Here is a 25,399-nt window from a genome sequence, read left to right as displayed (position 1 = left end):
CATGTCACTACATACACATCACCATCGGGGCATTTGCAAAAATACCCTTTTCTTATAAACACTTGTAAAAATGCCCACTTTCACTTATGAAAGTGGGCATTTTTACAAGTGTTTATAAGAAAATGGCATTTTTGCCTATTAACACCATCACACAATCACACGCACACACATACACCAGAAATCTCGCCAACCCCCTCTCTGCCTAACACCGCTAGCCACCGCCCGGCGTCGCCGCGCCTCCTCTTCCTCTTCTCTCCCCTCAACTCTCTTTCTCCCTTCTCGTCGGTGACAACCACAGCATCAGCGCCGCCCAGCTGCCTCACCTTTTTTGGATCTGCCGCTGCCGGCCCTGCTTCCTCTCCGTCGGTCGCCGTTCAGCCGCCCCTTTTGCCTCTCCGGCACTAACAGGCCTCACCAACAATTCCTCCATCTCCATTCTACTTCTATATTTCTGATTCCATTTTATTTGTTTTAGATTAGATCATTTATTAAATCTCAAATTTGGGTGCAAGATGTTTTCTTCAACTCAAGTTTGAGTTGTTGCGTATTTGGATTAAAAAATAAGAATTTTTGTGAGAGGCTATTTGTTGTATCCGCTCAAGAAGGGAGAGAGAGAGTTGAGGGGAGAGAGAGAGGGGAAGAGGAGGCGCGGCGACACCGTGGTTGCTGCCCATCGGGGAGGCGACGCTGGGCAGATGTTAGGTAGAGAGGGGGTTGGCGTGAGTTCTGGTGTATGTGTGTGCGTGTGATTGTAAGATGTGTGTGTGCTGATATGGATTAAAAAGTGTAGAATATATTTTAATTTTTAAGATGGATTTTTATTTATAAAATGATATGAATTTTAAAAAAATATAATATAAATTACATTGTGGCATCCGGCGAATCACGTCATATTTCTGATGACCGAAAAATAGATGCGAAATATATTTGATAAAACCCTGATACTTTGAAGGTTTTGAAAACATTTTAAAACTTTCATGGTATTTTTGATAAAATGGGTATAGTTTAAAGTTTAATATGATATTTAGCAAAAAAAAAAAAAAAAAAACAGGAATATCAAGCAAAAAAGTGTATCATAAATTAATTAAGAACAATGAATTCCCAGTAAATGATCAAGTGTACGGAACAATGTAAGTTTCAACTTTCAATAAATAAAGTTTGAACTTATTAGGTGATCTTCACCAATAAATATTTGCTAAAATCCGCTCACAACAGTTGAAAAACAAACGACATTGTCACCTCCATGCTTGTAATACATTGCAATGGAAGTTGTAAGAAGGTCAACTGGTCAAGACCAAGCCTCAACATGATACTTGCCAGCCCTTTCTAGTGTCCGAATCCACGTCGATGCAGCTTCTCTTGGAACCCCAGTTTCGTTCGAAACGATTTCCTCCAATGATGACAATACATCAGCAGGCATTTTATTTGCAGATCCAGCAACATAAACAGCAGCACCCTGACTTAGCAAACTCCATATTTTCCTACTTCGCTCCATCATTTTGTGCTGTACATACACTTTATGTGGCTGTTCCCTCGAAAAGGCGACATAGAATCCTCCACCTTTCTCTTCAGAGAGTACTCCATTCTTCTGAGAATGTGACAGCCAAAAATCCCGGTATAGGAAATCGTCCTCATTTCTACACCCAAAGAAGAAAACAACAGGACCAGTTGGAACAATTTTACTCTGAATAGCTCTTTCCTCGACAAACCCGTGGAAAGGGGCACATCCAGTTCCAGGTCCAACAAGAATCAGAGGAAGTATTGGTGGTGGCGGAGGAAGACAACCTTTGCTAATCCATGCTGGTATAGGGACTCCTGTTAATAAGAAACTGTAAATACAATTTGCTCGATAAGATGTCTTGGGAGGGGTGGGGCCACCGTAAAACTAATCTTACTCTGATCAGGATCAAGACCGGCAAGCCATGATGAGCAAAGACCAGTGCGTTTCCTCTTGTAAGGTGTTGTCCATGACACCACGCTAATAGTTAAGTGCACCTGATTTGGATGAGCTGAACTAGACGAAGAGATGGAGAAGGCCCTTGTTTTCAGTGGAGGAACCAGCTGTACCAACCATTCAAAGGGCATCTGCACAGAAGGAAAATCCTCCAGCACCTACATCATGGAAACAAAAATAGATAAATATCATTTTTTATTGCACATGTAACAGCTTATAATAAAGCAACAGGGGTATCTAATCTAATATGATAAAATCTATTATCCACAGAGAGCAGGACAGAAAGGGAGCGTTTACTTATGAGGATTAGCCTAAATAGACAAAAAAATACTACTATAGGCTAAACCATTGTTTACTAAGACTGATTGAAACTTTGGGATATGACAAGGCCCTTGATAATTTATATCATTTGAGCTGAATTTGCTTGATTCATATCTCATTGAATGAGTTAGATTGGAAAAATCCTATTAATGAGGATAAAAATACTCAATCATGTAACTTATCAATCATGAAAAGTAAACGTCACCTAAAGATAATAGCTTAGGAAAGATGAAAAACTGGAGATACTATATTAACAGGGAATTCTGCCGAGAAAATGAAGGGTCTATTTTACAGACCTTGTGGTATTATTCCATGGAGCCGCGAACTGTTTTCTATATAAGATTTTAGAAAATCATACATTTTACTGAAGACCTAGCCATGTCACAGACCCACATCATTACCAACTTCAGTTGGTGAGAAATTTGAACCAGCTTTCCCAGTTATAATGCAGTACTATTATGTATTCCTTATAATATAACAAATGCAACAGTAAATATTCATATCCTGTTTGCATATAAGTCACCAAATAATAACCATATCATCACCTCAAGGACAGTTCTCCTTTCCTTTTGGTTGTACTGGTATAAATCATCTCTTCCTTCAGATGAGGCGAAATATTGAAGCCTTTCCTTTTCATGTTCAGCAGTGGCAAAAAAACTCATGACCTGAAGAAGTTCATGCATCAGAAGTACTAAAGTTAACACGTACTTTGACATGGTACAATCTTCACCGAAAAGCAGACACAGGACTAAGACGCTATGAGGAGACAAATTAGACATATAGTAATTTTAGTTGGATCCTTTAGAAAATCTCAAACGGAGAGCTGAGACACCTGCTGATTAGATGTCTTTATCTATATATTACTCCCTCCGTCCGCGATATCGTTTCCACATTGTGGACGGCACGGGTTTTAAGAAAAGTGGTGGATAGTAGTGGATATGTAGTTAGTGGAGTTTGGGTCCCACAATTGTTGTGAGTGGAAGTTTGTGGACCCTACTTCTATAAATGGAAGTGGAAACGATATCGCGGACGGACCGAAATGGCAAATGTGGAAACGATATCGCGGACGGAGGGAGTATATGAAAAGAGAGTTTTAACGGTAAATTTTGAGGGATGGAGATATAAGTAGTATTTTTTTAATTGTAGAGAGATACAAGTTATAGTGCATTTAATTGTTTTCATGCATTTTGTCATATGTTTCGATTGCTCTAATAATTTATTTCATATTAGCAGTATTTGAAAATATGACCTTAAATGATGTACAATTGAGTTTAACATGATTTTTAATTATAATATATTTTTTTTAAATTCAACTAAGGTATATGAAATTATATTGGTTCCTTTTAGAACTCTTTAGTCTAATAGAAAAAAAAATGTAAGATTTGAATTAATTTTAATATAAATTTGTAGATTCGAAATTTATTTTTTCATGTGAAAAGGTAGAACTGAACATATATGATTTAGATTTATTTAATCTAATAATAATTTTTTTTGTGTAATATTTTTTTGTCCAAATGCCTTAAAATTATAAATTCAATACAATATCCTCACATTCTCACGAAAAATGTAGTTCTCGTTATAACCAACCCATATAGAGATTAGACATGTAAATAATTTTCATATAATATTTGAATCCCCCTACTTTATGAGGAATGCGTACTACAAGATTTTTCATAAAAAAAATTAAAGTCATTTTTCTTTAAAATTTACCAACCTCCCTAAATTTTTTAGTCTAGATATTTTTAAATCTGCGATTTTTTATTTCCAAGTTCTTCTCATTCTTAGAGAAAAACGAACATAAACAAACTATTATTAATATATTGAATTAAAACTTTCCTTATAAGTTATAACATCATTAGTTAATACCATTAAATTTTAATCTTACAATAGAGGATGAAATACGATTAAGCACTAAAGGATCTGGCTCGAACTTTCTTTTGCTTACTAATGTTATTGAAAATGATTAAGAAAAAAACTTGAAAAATTCTATAACCAAGAAATCAACAAAGAGACAACAAAATTAAGGCAAAAACCAGCAAATCAGGAAGATATCTTTATCTCTTATGTGTATAATTCAAGGCTAACAATTTTGAAGTTGCAATGTATTGTTTCATTGTTGTCTTAAGAAAGCCAACGTTAATTCACATATATCTACGTTTCATTTTATATTGATATCGAATATTTATTTTGATAGCAACTTATTATTTTTTTAATATATATTTATACTATCATTTTAAATTATGTATATAAATTTTATATTTCAATGTGCGTAATTTTCATAAATGACGATATTTTAGTAATTTTATGTAATTTAATTTCTAATGTTTTAAATTTATTATGGCTCGTGCATCGCACAGGGGGTGTTACTAGTTAATAATGAATTATTATTGTTACTATTATTATATATTGTGCTTCCTAATACCTAGTAGGTTAGGGCTAGCCATGAGTTCACAGCATATAGAATTGTAGATGCACTACTTGTGAGCTACTAGGATCTTAATTATTAAAAATAAAAATATTCAAGCTTATCTACCAAAGCTTGTTAATATAAATAAAGCTAGCTCGTAGGCACATACATTAATATGCCCATTAACTAGCTAAAAAATGTACAACTATTTATATGCTAGTAACTTCTACTTTTATACTTTAGAAATAGTGATAAGTATATTATGGTTTTATTAACCTTATTTACTTTAAGAATATAATTGATTTTAGAGATAAAAGATATTCTTAGAATGAAAGACAATAAACAAGGAACAAAAGCAGGCCTCTATAGTACCTCAAAAAAATAGCGTCTAGGAGAAGCTGATGCAACATCCATTGTCAACTCAACAAAGGATTTTAACTTCACAGGGGAAGAAGGTTTCAGAAAACCATGGTTCTGATTATCTCTTGCTTGAACCTGAAATCAAGTAAGCATTAAGCAATGAAACAGTTGGGGATGGAATAACTAAGCAAAACAAAAACAAAAGATGTCGGGGGATCACATGGGAAAAAACAATTTGATATTTAGCAAAAGTGAAATGCCAAAAACATAAAATTAAGTAGAGAACTACCTACAGTTATGTATGATTCAGGGTTCAAATTACACCGTTGCATAAAAGCATCAACTGCTTCAGGACTTTGGCCAGGAAGAACCTCAAGAATGTCGCCTACATCATAATCTATTGACTGCAAAAGAATAAACGATCAGTTAAGTGTTTAGAAAATTAATTTAAGAGGTTTCACATCAGTTAAGAGTTACTGAATGTATATTAACTTAATCTAAAAAACATTTGCCTCACTTACACATGAAACAGCTTCAAACTCAAAGTGCCGTACATCCTTTCCACTTTCCACTCTACTTAACCGATCATTCTTGGTCTACATTAACAAAACAAATTATTAATACGAAAACTCAAAAGACGTGTCACCATAGTTGGCACTTATTTGCTTAAAAATATTTGCAAGCAATAAGCACTTCATATGCGGATGACCAGGCTGGCAAAGCTTTGGGTATTGTATTAAACAAGGAGTTCTTTCAACTTAGTTCTGACTATTATCTGGACAATATTTAGAGTATGAGAAAGGCAACAATCAAATCCATATCACGTAGCAAATGAGTCCGGAGTTTCACATCACAACAAATGAGAAAGACAACAATCAAATCCATATCACTGACACTGAATATAAAGTTTTTGCATTTTTCTCTGCTCAAAGGGCACTTTGTGACAGTATAATGTGACAGCCCTCATCTCTGGGGTAGAGATATAGTAAGAAGAAGAAAAAAGTTAAAAGATCGGAACTTTGAACTTGAAACAAAAATGAGCGATGAATTTGAACTTGATATGAAAGTTTAGGTGAAATTTGACAAAGAAAATTTAAGAAATTAAAAAAGAAAAACTAGGAAAGAAGAAAAAGAGTTCTCTTTTCTGTCTGTCTGCGTTTCGTGCTGCTTGGAGACGCAAAAAACAAACGTAAGTTTTCTTTCAATTCTATAAGGGTTCAAATGTGAAGTCACCAAAATACCCTGAGATTATTTTTTAAATGGGGGGTTGTAGAGACCCCCCTCAGCACAGGCTGAGTTTTCTATGGAGGGAGATTCACAACTTTTGAATTTGAAAGGCTCGAGCAAGAAATCTCAGCTACTCATAACCAAGCACCAACTAAAGAAGCTCCAACTATTAGATACCACAGGAAATTATTCAAACTATTCATTACTGCGGATGCATAAAATACTGCATACCAGTTTGAGGAAGCAATCGGGCCTCTTTTTTCCAGAAAATTTTGCAGGATTCATGGAATGGGTCTTCTCAAGTTGCATCTCGAGATAGTTGAAATCTGTAACATCAATTCTTTTTAGATTAATAAGCATCATAATTAATGGTTAAAGCTGAAAAGCAAATATCCAAGGACATACAGCAAGCAACATTCTCAAATTTTCAGCTTGTCTATCCTACCAAAATCGGTGTAAATAGCACTACATAAGCATATAAGAATTACTGATTTTGTTTAATCAGAATGAGATCTGAACACTCTCATCGACAATGTAAACCACCATTCCTATTTGGGGGTACTTGTGCTAGTTGGAGCAGAGTAAAGTATGTTTTCTATAATAAATATCATTTGGAAGCATATGGCAACAATGACAGAGAACAACAAACACAATAGCATGTCCTGCAAGGATTACTGTAATGAACATTAGTTCCTGAATCTTTAGATGCTCGGCATCCTTGTTTGAAGAAGCGGCTACGAATAAATGTTTCATGCAGTTATTACCACCCATGATTTGAAAACAACCTGTTTTTTCTTTAATCTTACATTACATATCAAATAAATCATGTGCATGTTTTTATCAATGTATGGTAACAGTAACACCATAAAGAAGCAAACCAAGTCTAAATAATGAAAAAATGTACAACAGTAAAATATTATTTTAAGAACATAAAAAATTTTAACAACCTGTGCTAGTTGTCACAGGTGACACGCCTTCTTCAGTGTCATGATATATAACTTGCACTTTAGGTTGATCTATCAAAGTAGCATCTGGAGTTGTAGCATTTGGAAGCAACCTGGGATTCCTCTGATACAATATATTCCACAAGGAGGACATCCATGGATCCAGAGCTCCTTCGTACCTATAAACGATTTTATAAATGCCCAATAAGCCTTCCTTTTGGTAGTTTATATGACAAATATTTCTATAGATACGGAAAAAATATTGAGAAGGATGAATGAATCTCTACCTCTTCTCATGGTACAATATTTACCTTCTAGGCTATAAGATGATAAAAAGAAAGCAAACACCACTCTTTTAAAATAGTGCAACTGACATGCAGACTGATAGACACACTAAATATGACTACAAATATTGATGGTCGAATAAATCGGTGAAGAACTAAATTAATCTCATCGCCCTCGCTCTTTTCCAAGAGACCAATCACTCGGGGCTATGAACTTGCAAAATTTAGGTAATCAAGTTCAACTGATCAAGAACCCCCAGGGTGTATTAACAAAACTTCCACAGTAAAGCTTTCAGTTTTTTCCATAGAATAATTTGCTTTGCAGCCACTTTCCGATTTCTCCATATCCTTTCAGACTTTCAGTATAAATATGTTTGTTAGCGCATCTATCAAACTACATCCTTATATACAGAACTCCTCACTTTATATGATATGTGCAATGGAGATAAAGAATAACCACGAACCCTTATGGCAAGTACTCGAATATCTGTAGATTTACTAGGATGTAATACTCTTCAATTATAGCAGCAAAGGCCTACACAGTTAATAAAATAACGAAAAATGCGCATAGACGACCAAAAGTGAAAATGGTACCCTGAAGGATGCTGATCATCTCCCAGGCCTCTTTCAATAATCGGTGTCGCACCAAGAGTTGATAGCCGCTTGTCCAGCTTCTTTGCTACAAACTGTAGACAGAAGACCCATGTTGTTAGATGAGTTAATACTATTTAGCACGTAAGAGATGCTTTATATAATATATGCACATAAATAAATTTATAACAGAAATCATATGATACAATTTACTCAGGAGGATTATTTTTTAATGGAAGTATTCTGATAAGTAAGAATACCAAATTACCAATTGTAACTACAGTTATAGAAACATATTTTCTACTTTATGAGATTTTCATCAACTAAAACTTATCAATATACAAGTAATACAACATAAGAAGCAGCCTATTTGTATATGTGGGATAGCAAAATATCCCCATTATTCGTATTAAAAATAACTAATTTAATCGTATACAAAAAGATATAGAAGTTGCAAGTCAAGTGATTAGTAAGAGAAATAGTCAATCAATCTTAAAATCAAGAATTACATTATACTTTTGGTAGCTTGAATCGCCCAGTCCAAACACAGCATAGTTAACTCCTTTAAGCCAGTCGTCTGTCAAATTCTTTTGCAATAAGAACCTCCAAAACCCCTGCAGGTCAGCCAATATATTATATACAAAACTACCAGAGTAGAATTCATTGACACAAGAAAACATTAGATAATAATGCTTCAGTTTTAAGCAACCTTCATCGAATCTGGATTGTCCCCCTGACCCGTGGTTGACACAACAAAAATCACGTCTTCCTTGTTCGGCAATTCGCTCTGAATGAAGCAATCACTACTATCATATTCAATTTTTCATGAGAAGAAAAAAAGAGCCCGCAAATAGGTATACTCATCGGCGAACACTCCCTTCTTAGCATGATTAACAAAATAATACTGAATAGGCACTGTTTATTTTACATCTCAATAAACAATAAATATTAGACTTAATTTCTTTTCCATTTGAAATTCCTAATATGAACATACAGGATGAAATTCCTCCATGGAGAGGACAGAAATGGAAGGGCAACCACGGCGCTCGGCTTCACGGCCGAGCCACTCAGCAGCATCCATTGCATTTCCTGTCTGTGAAGCATACAATATCAGCAGCTGATTTTCACGCTTCTCCTCCATCAAGCCCATCGAGTTTGAGCTGCAATTGCTACCGATGGTCGATGATCAAAAGGGATACATTTCAGTCCAAGATTTAAGTTGAATGTTACTTCTGTTTCGAATTATTGAGATTGAAATCAGGATAATATCAAAAACCTAAAAACAAAACTAGTTCATACCTGGACAAAATATGATATCACTCCCTGCTGCCTCAGAGACGAACGCAGCCGAAGTCCGATTACGAATTTGCTTGTCACCCTACGGCTAGCTGAGAGACTCTTGATATGACTCAAGTATACTCAAATATGAGATTAACCTGCTCTTAACATATATACAAGTAACTGTGATTCGTTGTCAAGTTATAAATTAGATTGACAGTAATTGTTAAATTATAAATCTATATATTATATGAAAAACGCAGTTTTCTAAAGTCAATATTTTCCGGGCAAAATTCTCGACAGTTTTTCTTTTTCAAATTTCCAGGCATATACAAATGTGATTCCGGTAACAATTTCAATAACAATTTTACTCAAAAACAAGATTCAACAATCAAACAAACAAAATTCATTCAGTATCTTCACCGTAAAAAGGAAACATCAAACGAAATTGTCCAGTAAAAACCTTTTTATCAAGCTGCTTTTTGTTTTCTTCTATTAAGAAGAGAAGATGAAAAAAATGAAAACTTGAATAGAAGGTAATGCCACGCCCCAATTTGAAGGAACAACTTGAATTGATTTCTGCCAAAGAAAAGGAGAGCAGGGTTGTACTGGTCCAGATTGAGGTGGCGAAATCAATGGGGGAAACAGAGCCCGCGGCGGCGCCGTGCTACTATAAATAAAATAAGAGTAAGAGAGTTGGACAGAGGGAAGTGTGTACGGCGGCGGCGTGGCTACCTGCGATGGTTGCAGGTTGCTGCCACCAAAGGAGATGGAGGATAATTGGATTAATGCGAGAGTGAAGAGAGGGAGAGAGGGAGAGGAGGAAGAGGAGGGATCGAGAATGGGGAAACAGTTTGTGCGTGAGTTCGTGACTGAAGAAGAAGGTGTGGGCTCATTCCATGGACCTATTTTAAAAATGAAGGGTATGATATTTTTAATTAGCTTAATTTTGGGCCTCACAAGTAAAGGACTAATGTTATTAAAAGAAATTGGGTTGGAATTAAATAAAATAATGGAAATGTGTTTTCTTTTTTTTTGGAATTAAAATAATGGAAATGCTAGCTTGCTTAATATTAGAAAAATTAGCAAATAGTACATGATTAGAATTTAGAACAATCTATTTATAGTATACAAAGAGCAAATTTTTACCTCTAAATTTTCACTCTTATTCTTTTTATTTTAATTTTTTTCAAACAATACTTAACTTCGATTTATGAAAAAAAAAATATATATTTTTTCAAATTTATTTATAATGTTGAACATCATATTTTTTTTCTATTTTATTTTTTTTATTGGTGAAAAAAATAAATAGATCACATTTTATTTCATTTCAAAAAAGTTTGCATGATTATTTAATTATAATTATTTTAAATTTAAATAATTTTTAATTATAGTAATTTTTAATGCAATTAAGGAGCATTAAATTTGTATTATATTTAATATGAATTGTAAATAAGAAAATCAATATTTATACTGCGGAGGCAAAAAAATGAAAAGGAAGTGGAAAATGCTAATCCGACGTCGTACAGCGCCCAGCACAGTTGGAGAGGATCTTTCCGTAAAGCCCTAGAGAAAAACCCTCTTCCCCACTCCAGTCTATCCTCTCTCTACGTCTCTCTCTAACTCTAAGTGCTTCTTTGAAACGTCGATCTAAGCACCAAGCAGCTTAGTGTTATCGGTTTTACATACGAGGAGTAGAGTGTTAACGATGTCGCTGAAGGTGTTGAATCCGAACGCTGAGGTGCTGAACAAGTCTCATGCGCTGCATATGAACATCAATGCCGCAAAGGGCCTCCAGGATGTGCTCAAATCTAATCTAGGCCCTAAGGGAACTATTAAAATGTAACTGTTCCGTTTTTCTCCTTGTTTCGCGCGTGTTTGCGTGTTCCATTTTGGGGGTTTGCTGTTGCCTGTTGGTAATTTGCGTTTGATATTTGCAGGCTTGTTGGTGGCGCGGGCGATATTAAGCTCACTAAGGATGGAAACACTCTGTTGAAGGAAATGGTCGGTTTTGCACCCTGTTTTTGTTCCTTTTTTTCCATTTGACATGCCAATTTTTTTAAAAAAAATATATTGACGATAATGTACGCTTCTAATATTCATTCTGGCCTGTTATAGATATTTCGCGGGCATCTGCTTTTCTGTGTCGTGATCTTTGATGTTGTGAATTTGGTGTTGGAAGTGTAAACAATCTGTCTTCTTGGTGGTGTGTAAACATTTAGGCAAAATAATTCTTGTTTAGATTAGAAGGAATCTACTTTATGCAATGGTGTATAATCTGTCTTTTACGGAAGTTTTTGTAATTTTCTCAGCATTGTTGTTGTTCTTCCAGGAACCACTTTAAATTCGTCTTCAGTTGGAAGTTTTGAGCACATTAGATGCAAGGGGGAAATTAATGTTTTCTATATATTGGGGCAGAATTGTCAGAATAGACTAAGATTGTTCCAACAGTTATACAAGAATGATACTAAGTTAAAGAAAGTTCATTATCTCTTATGTATTGAATTTTGGCTGGAAAATAATGGTGCAACTAGGAAACATGTAAGGACCAGGATCAAATGCTAGAAGAGTTAATCTGTTTGATCTTTTTGCGTGATGTCTATTTGGTTTTATTTGTGTATTGTGTTTTTATTATTTAGAAAGGTTCTGAGATTTTCTGCATGTTCCTCAAGCCGGAACTTTAGCTGTGAAAAGGACTAAAATGTATATATATAGCTTCATTCTTAAAATTTTTTATTTTTTTCAAATGACAGCAAATACAAAGCCCTACAGCCATAATGATTGCTCGGACTGCTGTTGCCCAAGATGAAACCAGTGGAGATGGTACCACTTCTACTGTCATCTTTATTGGTGAGCTCATGAAACAATCAGAGCGGTACATAGACGAAGGTTAGTCAGACTTACTTTTTTAAGATATTCATTGGTAAGGTATCAAGAGTTTCTTGGTATTCTTGTTCAATACATGTTCTCAGAAAGAAGAAGACACTAATCTATTACCATCGCTTGTGCTGGTTTATATAAGTACCTTTATTGAAATTACTGAAGCACATATTCCAGGCAAAACTTCTTGATGTGTTTACAAGTAATTTTTTATTTTGTTACTATTGGGTGTCGCACACTTACAATGATATGACTGTAAGAAACATTTTCCTTCTAATGGGAATTACCTTTAAGAGTAGGAAAATGACGTAAATAGTATAAAAAAAGTGTAGTAGTGAATAGTAAGCCTTTGTTGGTGGCTGTGAATGCCTACTGTGATCTGTGCAGTGGAGGAAAAAATATTTATTAATGGTGGTATTTTTTTTTAGATTGGTATGTCACGCTCTTTGTGCCAAAGTATATTCTGGCTCTCAGTATATTCCAGGGTCTTTTTAGTCTTCTGATTCTATTTTGGCTTGTAGAAAAAATGCCGCAAATCATATATGCGAACTAGTTGCAATTTTTATGTTGTGAAAATTGCAATTCTGTAACTTAAGATTATTTCAGGAATGCATCCACGTGTTCTAGTTGATGGATTTGAAATAGCTAAAAGAGCAACACTCCAGTTTCTTGAAAAGTTTAAGACTCCTGTAGTGATGGGTGCTGAACCTGATAAAGAGATATTGAAGATGGTCGCAAGAACAGCACTAAGGACTAAGGTTTTTCTCAGCCTTTCTATTTTTGTGTTATGTACGTAACTCATAAATATTTTACTTAATGCTGGATGCCTGTCTGTTCTTGCGCAGTTGTATGAGGCATTGGCAGACCAACTAACTGACATTGTCGTAAATGCTGTAAGTGCTTAAGCTTGGTGTTAATTTTTTTTCATGTCCTACTATCAGAGGGAAATGGATGAATGATATTAGCTAATTTGCAATTATATATCTGAAGTAAATTGCCACATACATTTATTTCAAGATGTTCTAATGACACTGCAGGTCCTCTGTATCCGCAAGCCTGAAGAGCATATTGATCTTTTTATGGTTGAGATAATGCACATGCGCCACAAGTTTGATATAGACACTCGTTTGGTATGTTCCTTTGATGATTTATGATTCTTCTAGAGTTTTCAATTGAATGTTGAATTTGGTTTGTTTTAGCCTATGAAGCACCAATACGTTTTCTACGGCACCGTACCCTTATTAATGCTTAAAAATACGAATATGCTAAAAATACGTATTTAATACGTTTTTTTGGGGGGGTTTTGCAAATATGTATTTAATACGTTTTCAGTAAGTATTTTGACCCCAAAATACGTTTTGACCAAAAAATTTTTTATAAAAAAACATAGTAATCACGCATAGTGAAACAGATTTCATCTCTCTCAATTTCTACCATTTCCTAAACCCTAAACCCTTCAATCTTGTTGCACCATCGGAGCGCCTTCTTCACTGCCGCGGCCGCGTTGTGGACCGTCGCCGCTTTCTGGAAACCCTAATTCTGGGTATGTTGCGAGATTAAGTTAGGGCTTGTAGTGGGCTTCATTATGTTGGGCTAAATTCAACTACTTATTTATCCTATTTGGTTATGAATGTGCTTGGGCTAAATTTAACTAGTTATTTACTCTATTTGGTTATGAAAGTGTTTATATGATATATATATATATACTATTATTATTTACTATAAAAAAAATTAAAACGTATTTTTGACGTATTCGAATTGTGATTTTTGGGAAATTAGCGTATTTTTGTTCTCGTTTTGTATTTCGTATTCGTATTGGTGCTTCTTAGGTTTTAGCTATTTGTTTAAACATTACTATAGAAATAGTTACTTCTATCCTACCCTTCAAGGAAATTCATGTTTCTTTTGCTATAAAGCTTTGGCCATTTAGGATTCAATTAGACGTGCTGCATAGCGAAGCAAACTTACTTTGGTATGCTTCAGACTTTTTGTTCAGTTGTGTTTGGTCTTATATTTCTTGTAAATATGCCTGCTTGATGTTGTGCTTGTTGATATGTTGTATTGGATAATGATGTATGAATATTTTTGCCCATCACTGATGTGTACATATGCATTGTCTTACTGATGTATCTAGATTGAGGGTCTAGTTCTTGACCATGGTTCGAGGCATCCAGATATGAAACGGCGAGCAGATAATTGTTATATTTTGACCTGTAATGTGTCATTAGAGTATGAGAAGAGGTAATGATATATGGATTGTTGGGCTATCTTGTTTTCTCCTGTGCTAGATAGTCCTATGATATCCTGAGCTGTAAGATTGACTTTATTTTATTCAGTGAAGTAAATGCAGGATTTTTTTACTCGAGTGCCGAACAGAGAGAAGCAATGGTTGCTGCAGAAAGACGATCTGTTGATGAGAGGGTCCAGAAAATTATTGATTTAAAAAACAAGGTTTGTGTGTGTCCTGATGGGGGTGGCTAATTGTTTACATGTTTTATAGTCAATGATGATAATCTCTAGTGTTTCTCTCAGGTGTGTCCTGATGATAACAGCAATTTCGTTGTCATAAATCAGAAAGGAATTGATCCTCCCTCATTAGATATTCTTGCGCGAGCTGGAGTAAGTTATCCTTCCTCTCTTCTTTTCTTTCTTTCTTTATTTCTTTCTTTCTTAAATGTTGTTCACTCTTGGAAGTGACACACTATCGGGTGTCTTTAGTTAGAAAGTTCTTTTGGTTCCTTCCAAAATTAAAAATTATTTCTTGACCATTGCTGTTTAGAAACTGGTTCCTATTTCTGTCCAAAAGTTTAGTTTCCTTGACATTCAAAATTCTAGGTTTCCTATATCATCTAGAATCTTCTTGTTGATATTATTTATCTTTTTTGATGGGTTTTCGTTTCATAATTTTGTATCCTAATTCTGTTCATTCTGGTTTTTGGTATAATTTGTAGATAATTGCCCTGCGAAGGGCAAAAAGGAGAAACATGGAGAGATTGGTTTTGGCTTGTGGAGGAGAGGCTGTCAACTCAGTTGATGACTTAACCCCTGACTGCCTTGGTTGGGCTGGCGTGGTATATGAGCATGTACTTGGAGAAGAAAAGTATACGTTTGTGGAAAATGTCAAAAATCCCCACTCTTGTACAATTCTCATTAAAGGTACTTATAGTTTCTCATCTTACTGCTAAGTTCTGTGTCTCCACACCTGTTGTCTACAGTATCCTTTATTCTGTTCATTGTTTCGTTTTATTTGTATTTTTATGTATGGTCCTACTGGTGGATAAACTGGTTTGACACAAATTGTTATATTGATCGTGTATCTACTAATGCACCCTGCAAACAACCATGCAGGGCCAAATGATCATACGATTGCTCAAATTAAGGATGCTGTTCGTGACGGTCTCAGGGCAGTGAAAAATACTATTGAAGATGAAGCTGTTGTACTGGTGAGTTAATATATTTGTTGACTGTTTGTGATTTAATTGAACTTTCACTCCTTGATTAGTAATAAATACTTTGTCCATGGTGATGCTAAAGTTTCACAGTTGTCCCCATTTGTTTTATCTGTGATTAACTTATTCTTTATTGATTTTTTAACTTGTGGTTGTCAGTTGTCACTTGTCACTTGTCACTTGTCAATCTGTAGCTTATTGCTATTATATAGCACAGTATGACCTTAGTTGATTGTTTATATTCAGAAAATGCTGCATTTTCTCTTTTATTTGAATCTAATTTAGCCCTTGTGTATTTTAAAATAATAACAGGATTAATTTAGTCTCTCACCTTCATTAAAAAAATATGGGTTCTTGTCGAATTTACTTCTTTCTTTTTGTATATTATGAAATGGGTAGGCACATTGTAACTATGCACATATTTTTCAAGAATATAATAATTGTCTTGAGTTCCTGTATAAAGTGAGTTGTTCTTCTGCATATAACAGGGTGCAGGGGCTTTTGAGGTGGCAGCCAGACAATACCTGGTTAATGAAGTCAAGAAAACTGTTAAAGGAGTATGTTAGATTTATTTCACTTTAATTAATCTTTATGCCTGTACTGATCTATCTGTTTAATTAATCTTTATTTCACTTTGAATAGCGTGCTCAACTTGGTGTAGAAGCCTTTGCTGATGCGCTTCTTGTGGTTCCAAAGATACTTGCTGAAAACTCTGGTCTTGACACTCAGGATGTGATAATTGACCTTACGGTAATCTTTTATTTTTCAAGTACTGGTTATCCACTGAACTTCTAAATGTAGTTTATGGCTAACACACTCTAAACATTGAGTCATCTTTTCCAGGGAGAACATGACAAGGGTAATGTGGTCGGACTTAATCTTCAAACTGGAGAACCTATTGACCCTCAATTGGAGGGTATCTTTGACAATTACTCTGTCAAGCGTCAGCTCATAAACTCAGGGTATGTCGAGAAACTTATTGTAGATGTGCTGACATCCTCAATTCTCTTGTTTAAATATCTTCTTCCGATTAATTCTTAGGGATTTAATATCTGCTCCCATGCTGTGGTTTTCCTCATCTCCTTATCTGCTGTGCTTTATCAAATTAATCTGCTGAATTGGATTTTTTCTATTGCAGTCCTGTGATTGCATCTCAGCTGCTACTTGTAGATGAGGTCATTCGTGCTGGCCGTAACATGCGGAAACCAACCTAATTTATGGTGATGTGCTGCCTGGTTTTCTTGTTTTCTAGAAGATTGTAACCCTGGCGTGGGAGGGTCGTGATCGCTAATGATTTACCTAAGCTCTATATAGTCATTGTGCCTAGAAAATTTTGAATGGTTATGTTTTGCCCCCTGAAATTTTTCTTGTTCAGTTGTGCTTGAAATCATTAATAGGTGTGTGAATCTATTTACGGACTGATCTGGCGTGATTGTTTGAAGCTAGTTTTATTGACTTATGATCAGAATTTTATATTTAAAACGCATTTCTCTCTTTCAAATTCATCACCATCTATCGTTTGCCGGCAGGTATAGATGTGTCATTCCTTTCTTATTTGTTTTCCGTTTTCTTTTTCAGAATTTCGGAAGAGGAAAATTTGTGGTTGCAAGTTGTAAACAAGGAAGGTGGCATGATATAACGAATACTCTTGTTTTTTAACATCAAACTTCCATTTTTCAAATTGATTTTACCATTGATTAAGAAATTGATGACAATAATTTCTTATTGTGTTTAAAGATTAGGTTAACCAGAAGAGTTGAGTCTTTTAATAAGCGATTATGTCATACTAAGGTATGTTTGCTTTGGGGTATAAGATCATTTTTATCGGCAAATTTTTTTTGCCATGGTCGAACGCCACATCAGTAAAACAAATAAAAAAAATTAAAAATTGAAAAGGGTGAAACAAGCCACGGGACCACAAGAAACACTTGTCTCTTTTCTATTGGCTTTGTAGATTTTATTTAAATTATTATATAAAATTACCATATCTTTTATATAAAATATTAAAAAAATAAATTAAAAATATCAAAATTTATATTTTTTTTATTCACTATAAATAGAGACCACTCTTGCTATATTTTAACATACCTTTAAATTCTCTTATTTTTCCTCTACATAGAATTATTTCCAAAAGAATTAATTTTTACATTCAACATATTTTTTGTACATTCTTTTTGAATTTTTATTAATTTGATATTTTTCTATTTTAATTTATATTTAATATTATTAAAACTATTGCGCTTAAAAATAATAATAATATAATTATATATAATGTTGTGATTGGGTAGTTGGGGTGGTCATTGATAAATCAATAAAAATAAAGATGGTTGGGTTGTGATGAATATTAATGATGTGGAAGAGAGATAAATTATTTACATATTGAAGATGGTTGGATGATTGAGTGTTTGGGTGGTTACTGATAAACATAGTCTATAAAGAAAGGATAACCTTCATTTATCACTTTATACCTCGTTTATTTTTATGTAATAAAAAATACGAGCAACACTTTTTTCTCGGGTGTTTGGGTGGTATAATTTTATACTCACTTCGTCCCCCAAAATTATGCATACCTTTTTTTTTTGGTACGTCCCCCAAAATTATGCATACCTTATTTTTGGACACTACCCCACATATAATTATTACTTCATCCGTCCACAAAATGAGTACTCATTTTCCTTTTTGGTAAGTGTACCCGACATAACCCTTTAATTAATACCCTCAAAAAGTGGACCTTATTCCACTTACACCACACTCAATATATTTTTTAAAACTCGGGCCATCCCGAAATGGGTACTCATTTCGTGGACGAAGGGAGTGCAATTTTACTCTTTTAATTTATACTATTTACTTATAATCTACTTAACAATACCCCCTACATGTGGGACCTTTTCTTCACTATCATTACTATAAACAAATTTTTATTAAAACCTGTGTTGGAGTCAACCATTCATAATTTTGAAGGACGGAGGGAGTATCACCTTATGAAAAGTGGATAATTATATTATCATTCAAATCAAATAAGATATAAAAAATATAATCTTCACTTAAAATGATAAATTTATACATCATTATATTATATCTCTATTTAAAGGGAAAAAAAAAAAAGGTAAACACACGCTAAAGTTTCGAAGACCTATTAATTTTTTTCAAAAATGTACGAGGACTTGTGTAAAAATGGTAGAAGTACCTAAGTGAATAAGATTGTGTCTTGCGACTCTCTTGTCTACAAGTAAAAGTTTCTATGTTAATAAATGATAATGCTATAATTTTCTTGCGACTTTTGGTTTCATATATGAAATCTTGAAATAATGCTTAGAGCATCTTCAATGGAGGTGCTATAAGGTGGTCCTCGCTTAGTGCTTCCCCTCTCTAGTGTATTGCTATAAGAGGCGCTATAATTTTCATTTTTATTTAATCTCATCATTTTAAAATTTAATATTTCACTATGATTAAAATAAAACATTACATTAATTAAAATAAAATACAATACATAAAAATATTATAATAATTAAAAATCAAGTAAAACAAAATAAAATAATTAAAAATTTTAAGATTTTGAAATTTGAAAAAACAAAAATCAAAATTAAAATAAAAAATATCAAAATAAAAATAAAAACTACCGCCCCGCCACCCCACCCCTTTCTTTTTCTTTTTTTTTCTTCTTCCCTCAACGACCCACCTTTCTTCTCTCTTTTTTCTTTTCTTTTTCTTCCCTACCAAATCCTTTCTTCTTATGCTCTCTCCCACTCTATTCTCTTTCTATTTTTTTTATTGTATGCTTTGCACTCACTCGTCATTTCTCTCTTTTGTGCTCGGCACCAACGAAGGCACTGTGCACATGCCGCATTGGGTCGCCAGCGCAGCCTCCTCCACTCATGCTGGCTCAATCCGGCACGCCAGGTAAAGCGTTGGAGATGCTCTTAATACATAACATATAAATGAGGATCATCTAAAATTGAATGAATTGAGATAGTAAATAAAGAAATTGAAGATTTAAGCCATACTCGTATTTAATCATTTTCATATATAGCATGGAATTAACTGAAAAAACACACACACACACACAAAGAAGAAAAAGATCAAATATGTATACATTAGTTTGGGGGCCGAAAAATAGACATAGGACAATTTTAATAGACAAGTCACGTCACGATCTTGGGGTCCAAAAAATAGACGTAGGCAATTTTAATACAAAATAGATAATTTAGGATTTAAAAAGATATTTCTTATACTTCGGGACATTTTTAATAAAAAACGGATATAGTTAAGGGTATAAAATGATATTTACTCAAAATTTAATATTGTAGTTGGTTAGAATTTTGACTAAGGATATAATCATATAAATTGATCAACGGATCAAAAGTACTAGCTATTTTTGTAATTTTGTAAATTTGAACTATAAAGTGAATAAGATCAAACTACTTACAATAATAATCAAAATTAAAAAAATCCACAAGAAAAACAGAGAGTTGAAGAATATATATATATATATACACAATTAATTAATAATCCAAATATATGTATTTAATTGTAAAAGTCGGTGGAGCTCCATCATTGATGAACAAACGAACGGGGCCCTACGGCCCATTATATTGCCCGTGAAACTCCCCGAAAGCAGCCGAAGCGCCTCCCTTTCCGAAATGACGATAAAGGGCCTTGACGGGTCAACGCCAGCGTGTCGCATCCCATGTCCCCGAGAATAGCAAACTCCGCCGTCCCCCCGCCACCTGTCGCTTTCTCATTGGCTGGCCGCCCCTCCCCCCCAAAATTTCCACTATTTAAACCTCCCCGTCACTGCGTCTGTACACACTATCGAACCATTTCGTCAAAGGGCTGACTGCATTTCCCAAATCAAACTCCAGATCTATTACTACAGGTCCACTCTTCTTCTTCGTCTTGTTTTTGTTTTTTTAATTTTTTTGCTATTTTTAGATTGATTCTACCTATTTTGTAGTTAGATTTTATGTGATTGGCTTTAGGTTCAGGTTTAGGGTTAGGGTTAGATCTTTGGAATTTGGGTTTTTTTTGGATTTTGATTTTTTTCTGCGGAATTTAACTAGTTGCTGGTGGAAATCGAATAATAGATCTGGTGATTTGTAGTTGTGATGATTATTGAACTGGGATCTGATTTCAGATTATTGGATTGTGTGCTTGTTTTACTTAATTCAGTAGGACTTTAAGGAGGATATATTTAGAGTTAGTTGATTTTGTAGACGGTGCATTGTATTACTGTTAATAACTATTGTCGACGTTGTTTAACTGGATTTAGTAGATTTGATATAGTGGAGAGATATAAAAGGTTCCGGATTTGATATTGAATTCGAAGGTTTTGAGTTTGTTTGTTAAATTGTTAGGAATTAATGTCACTTCATATGCGAACTTCCGGATCTAATTACTATTTATTTCTCCTTAATTTTTTGATATTTTACGTGGTTAGTGATAATTGGGTGACGAGTAAAATGGTGAACACTTTTTACGAAGAACTTTCTCTGAAATGTAATGGTTATTCATGAAGCCTAACCAAAGAACTTCACTGCGTACTGTAACAAGTGATTTGGATGTGTGTGTTGTTGGTGTGTTCCATATGATGAATGTTGATTTTATTCTGTGTGCCTTGTATTGGAAATATATGAGTTGTTTTAAGATGTGAGGTTGTTTGTCGCTTAACTTAAAGATTTATGTTATTGTTTAATGAAGTCTTTAAATGTCAGAAAATCATAAGCAACCTAAATGTAAGGGTTTTGAATTTTGCCACAGGTTTTGTACTATTTTAGCTCATTAAAATGTCACCAGCTGACTTATCCCGTGAGGAGAATGTTTACATGGCCAAGTTGGCTGAACAGGCTGAGCGTTATGAGGAAATGGTGGAGTTTATGGAAAAGGTGGCAAAGGCTGTTGATAGTGATGAGCTGACTGTGGAGGAAAGGAACCTCCTCTCAGTGGCATACAAGAATGTGATTGGTGCTCGGAGGGCTTCATGGAGGATTATCTCTTCCATCGAGCAGAAGGAAGAGAGTCGTGGTAATGAGGATCATGTTAGCATTATTAAAGAATACCGGGGTAAGATTGAGGCAGAACTCAGTAAGATCTGTGATGGGATTTTGGGACTCCTTGAGACCCATCTCATTCCGTCTGCCTCTTCTGCTGAATCAAAGGTGTTTTACTTGAAGATGAAGGGTGATTATCATCGGTACTTGGCTGAATTTAAGACTGGGGCTGAAAGAAAAGAAGCAGCTGAGAGCACTTTGCTTGCTTACAAGTCGGCACAGGTAAAATACCTTTAATTTGCATATTGTTTTTATGCTTGTGGATTTATTGCCATGGTGCTCTTTTTTTCCTTTTCCTGACCTGTTGTGTTAATCTTTACTATGTAGGATATTGCACTTGCAGAGTTGGCTCCTACTCACCCTATAAGGCTTGGACTTGCTCTTAATTTCTCTGTTTTCTATTATGAAATCCTTAATTCTCCGGATCGTGCTTGCAACCTTGCAAAACAGGTATTTGAGAATATTTGATTGTTCTGTAGAATATGATATTATTTTCTAACAGTATCTTGCTAGAACTCATATCTTAAAACTCTTGAAATTAGAATTGGAGAATTGACTTTCAGAAACTGAAAGCAGATGTGTTTTCAGTACTCTAATTAGATACATCATGTTACATGGGTTCTTGCCCATTTTTCCTCTCCTTTACTTAAGTGTGTGTTTGTTTTTGTCATGAAGTATGCTGGTTAATTTTTTTTTCATTCAACCATTTATCACCTTTTTTATTTATTTTTGTATAGATGTTCACACATGGTTCATTGTTGCTTTTATGCAGGCTTTCGATGAAGCTATTTCTGAGTTAGATACGCTGGGTGAGGAATCATACAAGGACAGCACATTGATCATGCAACTTCTTCGAGACAATTTGACTCTTTGGACATCTGATGTAGCGGTACTTTTACAGCCCTGAAAAGAGAACCAATGCTAACTTGTGCTAGTATATTTGAGTACAAAATGATGTAAGGATGAGTGTTTATTTCCTAACTTTATGGTTTTGGTTTGGTTTTAGGAAGAAGCTGGGGATGAGATCAAGGAAGCACCAAAACGTGAATCTGGCGAGGGAGGACAACAGTGATGGACATTGTATTATGTTGGATGTATTCTGAAATATGTTTTAGTATAGAAATCCTTGTGCCGTAGTAAGACTTGATGGTTTCTTATGTGTGGTACTGGAGGTTTCTACATATTGAAATGTTTTTCTCATATTTTAAGCATGCCGTCAATTTTGAAGATCTAAGTGCTTTTCATTGCTAGTGTTATCTAGGTGCATTTGCAGTTAAATATTTGACTGCAATTTTGAGACCTCCACAAAAATTTGTTCATTTTCATTTTTGGCAAAGTTTTATCACACGTGGGTTCTCTTCTTCATTAACAATACAATTAATTATTTTTATTAACATTATCTTTTAAGTGATGTTATTTCTCCATTCACAATATACTAATCATTTTTATTAAAACTCATGCCCTCATCTTCTAGGATTATTTTTTATGGACGAAGGAGTATATTATTATTATTATTATTATTATTATTATTATTATTATTATTCTCCATTTCCCAAATAATTTCATACGAGAGAGGAGCACGAGTTTTCATACGAAATGATAAAAAGTACTCCATTCGTCCCAATTTTTAGTATCAAACTTTCTTTTTTTGATTGTCCCATATTTTAGTAACCACTAGTATGACCATTCGTGCGATGCACGACGAACATTGAAATTAAATTATATATTTAAGTAAATAAATAAATATAAATATTAAATAAAATAAAAATATAAATTTTCAACTTTGTATAAAGCGTAATGATAATTATTTCTATTAAAAAAGTTTAAAAATTAATTTGATAATGAAAATTAGCATTACACATTATTATTATAGAGTATTACGCATCATAATAAATAAATAAATATTTTTGTATACAAATATAAATAAGAAGTTGTAAAGTTTTAATGAAAAAAGAAAACATAAAATATTAATAAATTATTGTTTTTTGATATTTTTTATACTATATTAAATTTACGATGTATATAAAATGATTTTTCATGAATCAAATTTGACAATATTTACAAAAGAATTAAAATATAAAAAATAAAAAGAAAAAAATAGTGAAAAAATTGGTGGGAGAAGAGAGAGAAAAAGAGAGGGAAAAAACTCATCTTTTATTTATTATATAGATTTCTATTTATGGTAAAAGTAGGTGAGACCCTTACTTCACTTTGATTATTTTAACGCTCATATAAAAGGTAAGATCATTATTCCACTCACAACATCCAACTACTTTATTAAAACACGTGACACTCTCAAATGGGTACTAAAAGTTGGGATGGAAGGAGTAATAAAAAATAAGGGTAAATGAGATATTGATAGTGGTAAAAATGTGGTTTCAAAAAAAGTTAGTGGTAAAAATGTGAAAAAGTAGAGTAAATTGAGTATTATTAGTGGTGGAACATAATTCATAAATTGAAAGATAGGTTTTCTGGGGGGACAGACCGAAAAAGAAAGTTGGGGAAATTATTTGAAGGATCTAGAAGTGTTATTATTATTATTATTATTATTAGTAGTAGTAGTAGTAGTAGTAGTAGTGAAAATGATTTCGATTGTAATTGTCTATTTAGTTAAGTTGATATGTATTTCAGATTTTTTTGATTTGCAACGAATTTATCCAAAAAAATTATGAGTTTCGGATTCAAAATTTTGAATAATATTGTTCGAATTGAATTAAGTTTTTATAAAACAAATTCGGGTTTTCATATCGGATCATATTAGACAAAAATTCAATACAAATCCGAATACTCACCTCTACTTGAATTTAGCCGTTTTTTTTTTGTATTTGAACCTGAATTCAAATGGTATTTGGTTACATGTGGTCGAATTAAATTGATTAGTTATATGGATAAGCGTAATAGTGCCAAACTAGGGATGTCAATCTAACCCAAAACCTGTGGGCAGCTGCGATTAGATCGATAATTTGAGAGAGTTAGAGTTGAAAATTTTCAACCTAATAAAATTACTGTCCGAATAGTCTAACACTCGATAGGGTTGACCCGAAATAACACGACCTAATCAGAAAACAATGTGTTCCACTTATTATATGATTTTTTAAAATTTATTTGATTTTCAACTTCATTATTTTGCTTTCAAAAATTAATATAATAAGTTTTTATTTCCTTTTAAAATGTTTGTTAAATGTATTTTGATTCAATATTTTAAAGTTATACCCATCATTGTATTTTAAAATGTTTATGAAAATTATTTTGATTCAATATTAAAATGTTTGTGAAATGATATTGATTCAATATTGTGAAATGTTTGCACCCCTTCTCAACACCAAGATGGATAATAACAATGATATGAAAAAGACGAACTGTTCTGCCCATACTGTTTCCACTCGAACGGATGGGGGGCGGCAGTCTACTCTAGACCTCGCGCCTCCTAATTCCTCCACGGATGCTCTAATGGCCGAGGACTCTCTCTGGGATGATGACTTGGACCAATCCTAGACAAAGATAAACAAATTGCTATGCACGCCGCAGCTGGGCTTCCTTCCGCTCCCCTTCCGGACTCGGCGAACCCAACCTTTTTGGAATTTCAAGAGGGAGTTACGGAAGATGTGGAGGGTCCATCGATTGGTAATGATACGGAGATTGTCCTGGAGAGGAATG

At 34.0% G+C, this 25,399-nt stretch overlaps 3 protein-coding genes across 8 annotated transcripts; 2 read left to right on the top strand and 1 right to left on the bottom strand.

Annotated features, from left to right (window-relative positions):
- Positions 1-1,080: 1,080 nt before the first annotated feature.
- Positions 1,081-10,268, bottom strand: LOC131004477 (NADPH-dependent diflavin oxidoreductase 1-like). 6 transcript variants are annotated; one of them, XM_057931173.1, is made up of 14 exons: positions 9,830-10,268; positions 9,388-9,524; positions 9,083-9,257; positions 8,798-8,875; positions 8,598-8,702; positions 8,092-8,183; positions 7,217-7,392; positions 6,501-6,595; positions 5,564-5,638; positions 5,336-5,446; positions 5,055-5,177; positions 2,821-2,940; positions 1,896-2,112; positions 1,081-1,815 (listed from the first exon to the last, which is right to left on the bottom strand). In XM_057931173.1, the coding sequence occupies exons 3-14, from the start codon at positions 9,236-9,238 to the stop codon at positions 1,289-1,291; spliced, it is 1,875 nt and encodes a 624-aa protein (XP_057787156.1). In that variant the 5' UTR covers positions 9,239-9,257; positions 9,388-9,524; positions 9,830-10,268; the 3' UTR covers positions 1,081-1,288. The 6 variants fall into 6 exon arrangements, with proteins under 6 accessions (XP_057787156.1, XP_057787159.1, XP_057787157.1 ...); XM_057931176.1 differs by having other exon boundaries at positions 9,083-9,248; XM_057931174.1 differs by having other exon boundaries at positions 9,976-10,268.
- A 599-nt stretch (positions 10,269-10,867) lies between these two features.
- LOC131004476 (T-complex protein 1 subunit zeta 1-like) lies at positions 10,868-17,196 on the top strand. Its single transcript, XM_057931171.1, has 15 exons — positions 10,868-11,208; positions 11,307-11,370; positions 12,120-12,255; positions 12,853-13,004; positions 13,092-13,139; positions 13,284-13,376; positions 14,381-14,487; positions 14,583-14,697; positions 14,779-14,865; positions 15,198-15,402; positions 15,595-15,689; positions 16,184-16,252; positions 16,338-16,445; positions 16,539-16,657; positions 16,834-17,196. Exons 1-15 carry the CDS (start codon positions 11,075-11,077, stop codon positions 16,907-16,909), a joined length of 1,608 nt encoding a protein of 535 aa, XP_057787154.1. The 5' UTR covers positions 10,868-11,074; the 3' UTR covers positions 16,910-17,196.
- A 3,046-nt stretch (positions 17,197-20,242) lies between these two features.
- Positions 20,243-22,950, top strand: LOC131004475 (14-3-3-like protein). Its single transcript, XM_057931170.1, has 5 exons — positions 20,243-20,571; positions 21,453-21,964; positions 22,070-22,192; positions 22,515-22,631; positions 22,749-22,950. The coding sequence occupies exons 2-5, from the start codon at positions 21,479-21,481 to the stop codon at positions 22,812-22,814; spliced, it is 792 nt and encodes a 263-aa protein (XP_057787153.1). The 5' UTR covers positions 20,243-20,571; positions 21,453-21,478; the 3' UTR covers positions 22,815-22,950.
- The last annotated feature ends 2,449 nt before the right edge of the window (positions 22,951-25,399 follow it).

This window comes from Salvia miltiorrhiza, unplaced genomic scaffold (assembly GCF_028751815.1).
Source record: "Salvia miltiorrhiza cultivar Shanhuang (shh) unplaced genomic scaffold, IMPLAD_Smil_shh original_scaffold_404, whole genome shotgun sequence".
Taxonomy (NCBI): Eukaryota; Viridiplantae; Streptophyta; class Magnoliopsida; order Lamiales; family Lamiaceae; genus Salvia; species Salvia miltiorrhiza.
Note: the sequence above shows the minus strand (reverse complement) of the source record. Positions and strands in the feature narration are given on the sequence as shown.

Bases quoted from the DNA above. Each gene is read 5' to 3' on its own strand.
- LOC131004476 (XM_057931171.1), top strand. From the start codon at position 11,075: ATGTCGCTGAAGGTGTTGAATCCGAACGCTGAGGTGCTGAACAAGTCT. The intron at 11,371-12,119 runs GTCGGTTTTGCA...TTCAAATGACAG, and splicing joins ACACTCTGTTGAAGGAAATG to CAAATACAAAGCCCTACAGC. The intron at 12,256-12,852 runs GTTAGTCAGACT...AGATTATTTCAG, and splicing joins AGAGCGGTACATAGACGAAG to GAATGCATCCACGTGTTCTA.
- LOC131004475 (XM_057931170.1), top strand. From the start codon at position 21,479: ATGTCACCAGCTGACTTATCCCGTGAGGAGAATGTTTACATGGCCAAG. The intron at 22,193-22,514 runs GTATTTGAGAAT...GCTTTTATGCAG, and splicing joins CTTGCAACCTTGCAAAACAG to GCTTTCGATGAAGCTATTTC. The intron at 22,632-22,748 runs GTACTTTTACAG...GTTTGGTTTTAG, and splicing joins TTTGGACATCTGATGTAGCG to GAAGAAGCTGGGGATGAGAT.
- LOC131004477 (XM_057931172.1), bottom strand. From the start codon at position 9,238: ATGGGCTTGATGGAGGAGAAGCGTGAAAATCAGCTGCTGATATTGTAT. The intron at 2,941-5,054 runs GTACTATAGAGG...GAACTTCTTCAG, and splicing joins CTAGACGCTATTTTTTTGAG to GTCATGAGTTTTTTTGCCAC. The intron at 2,113-2,820 runs GTGATGATATGG...TCCATGATGTAG, and splicing joins AAAGGAGAACTGTCCTTGAG to GTGCTGGAGGATTTTCCTTC.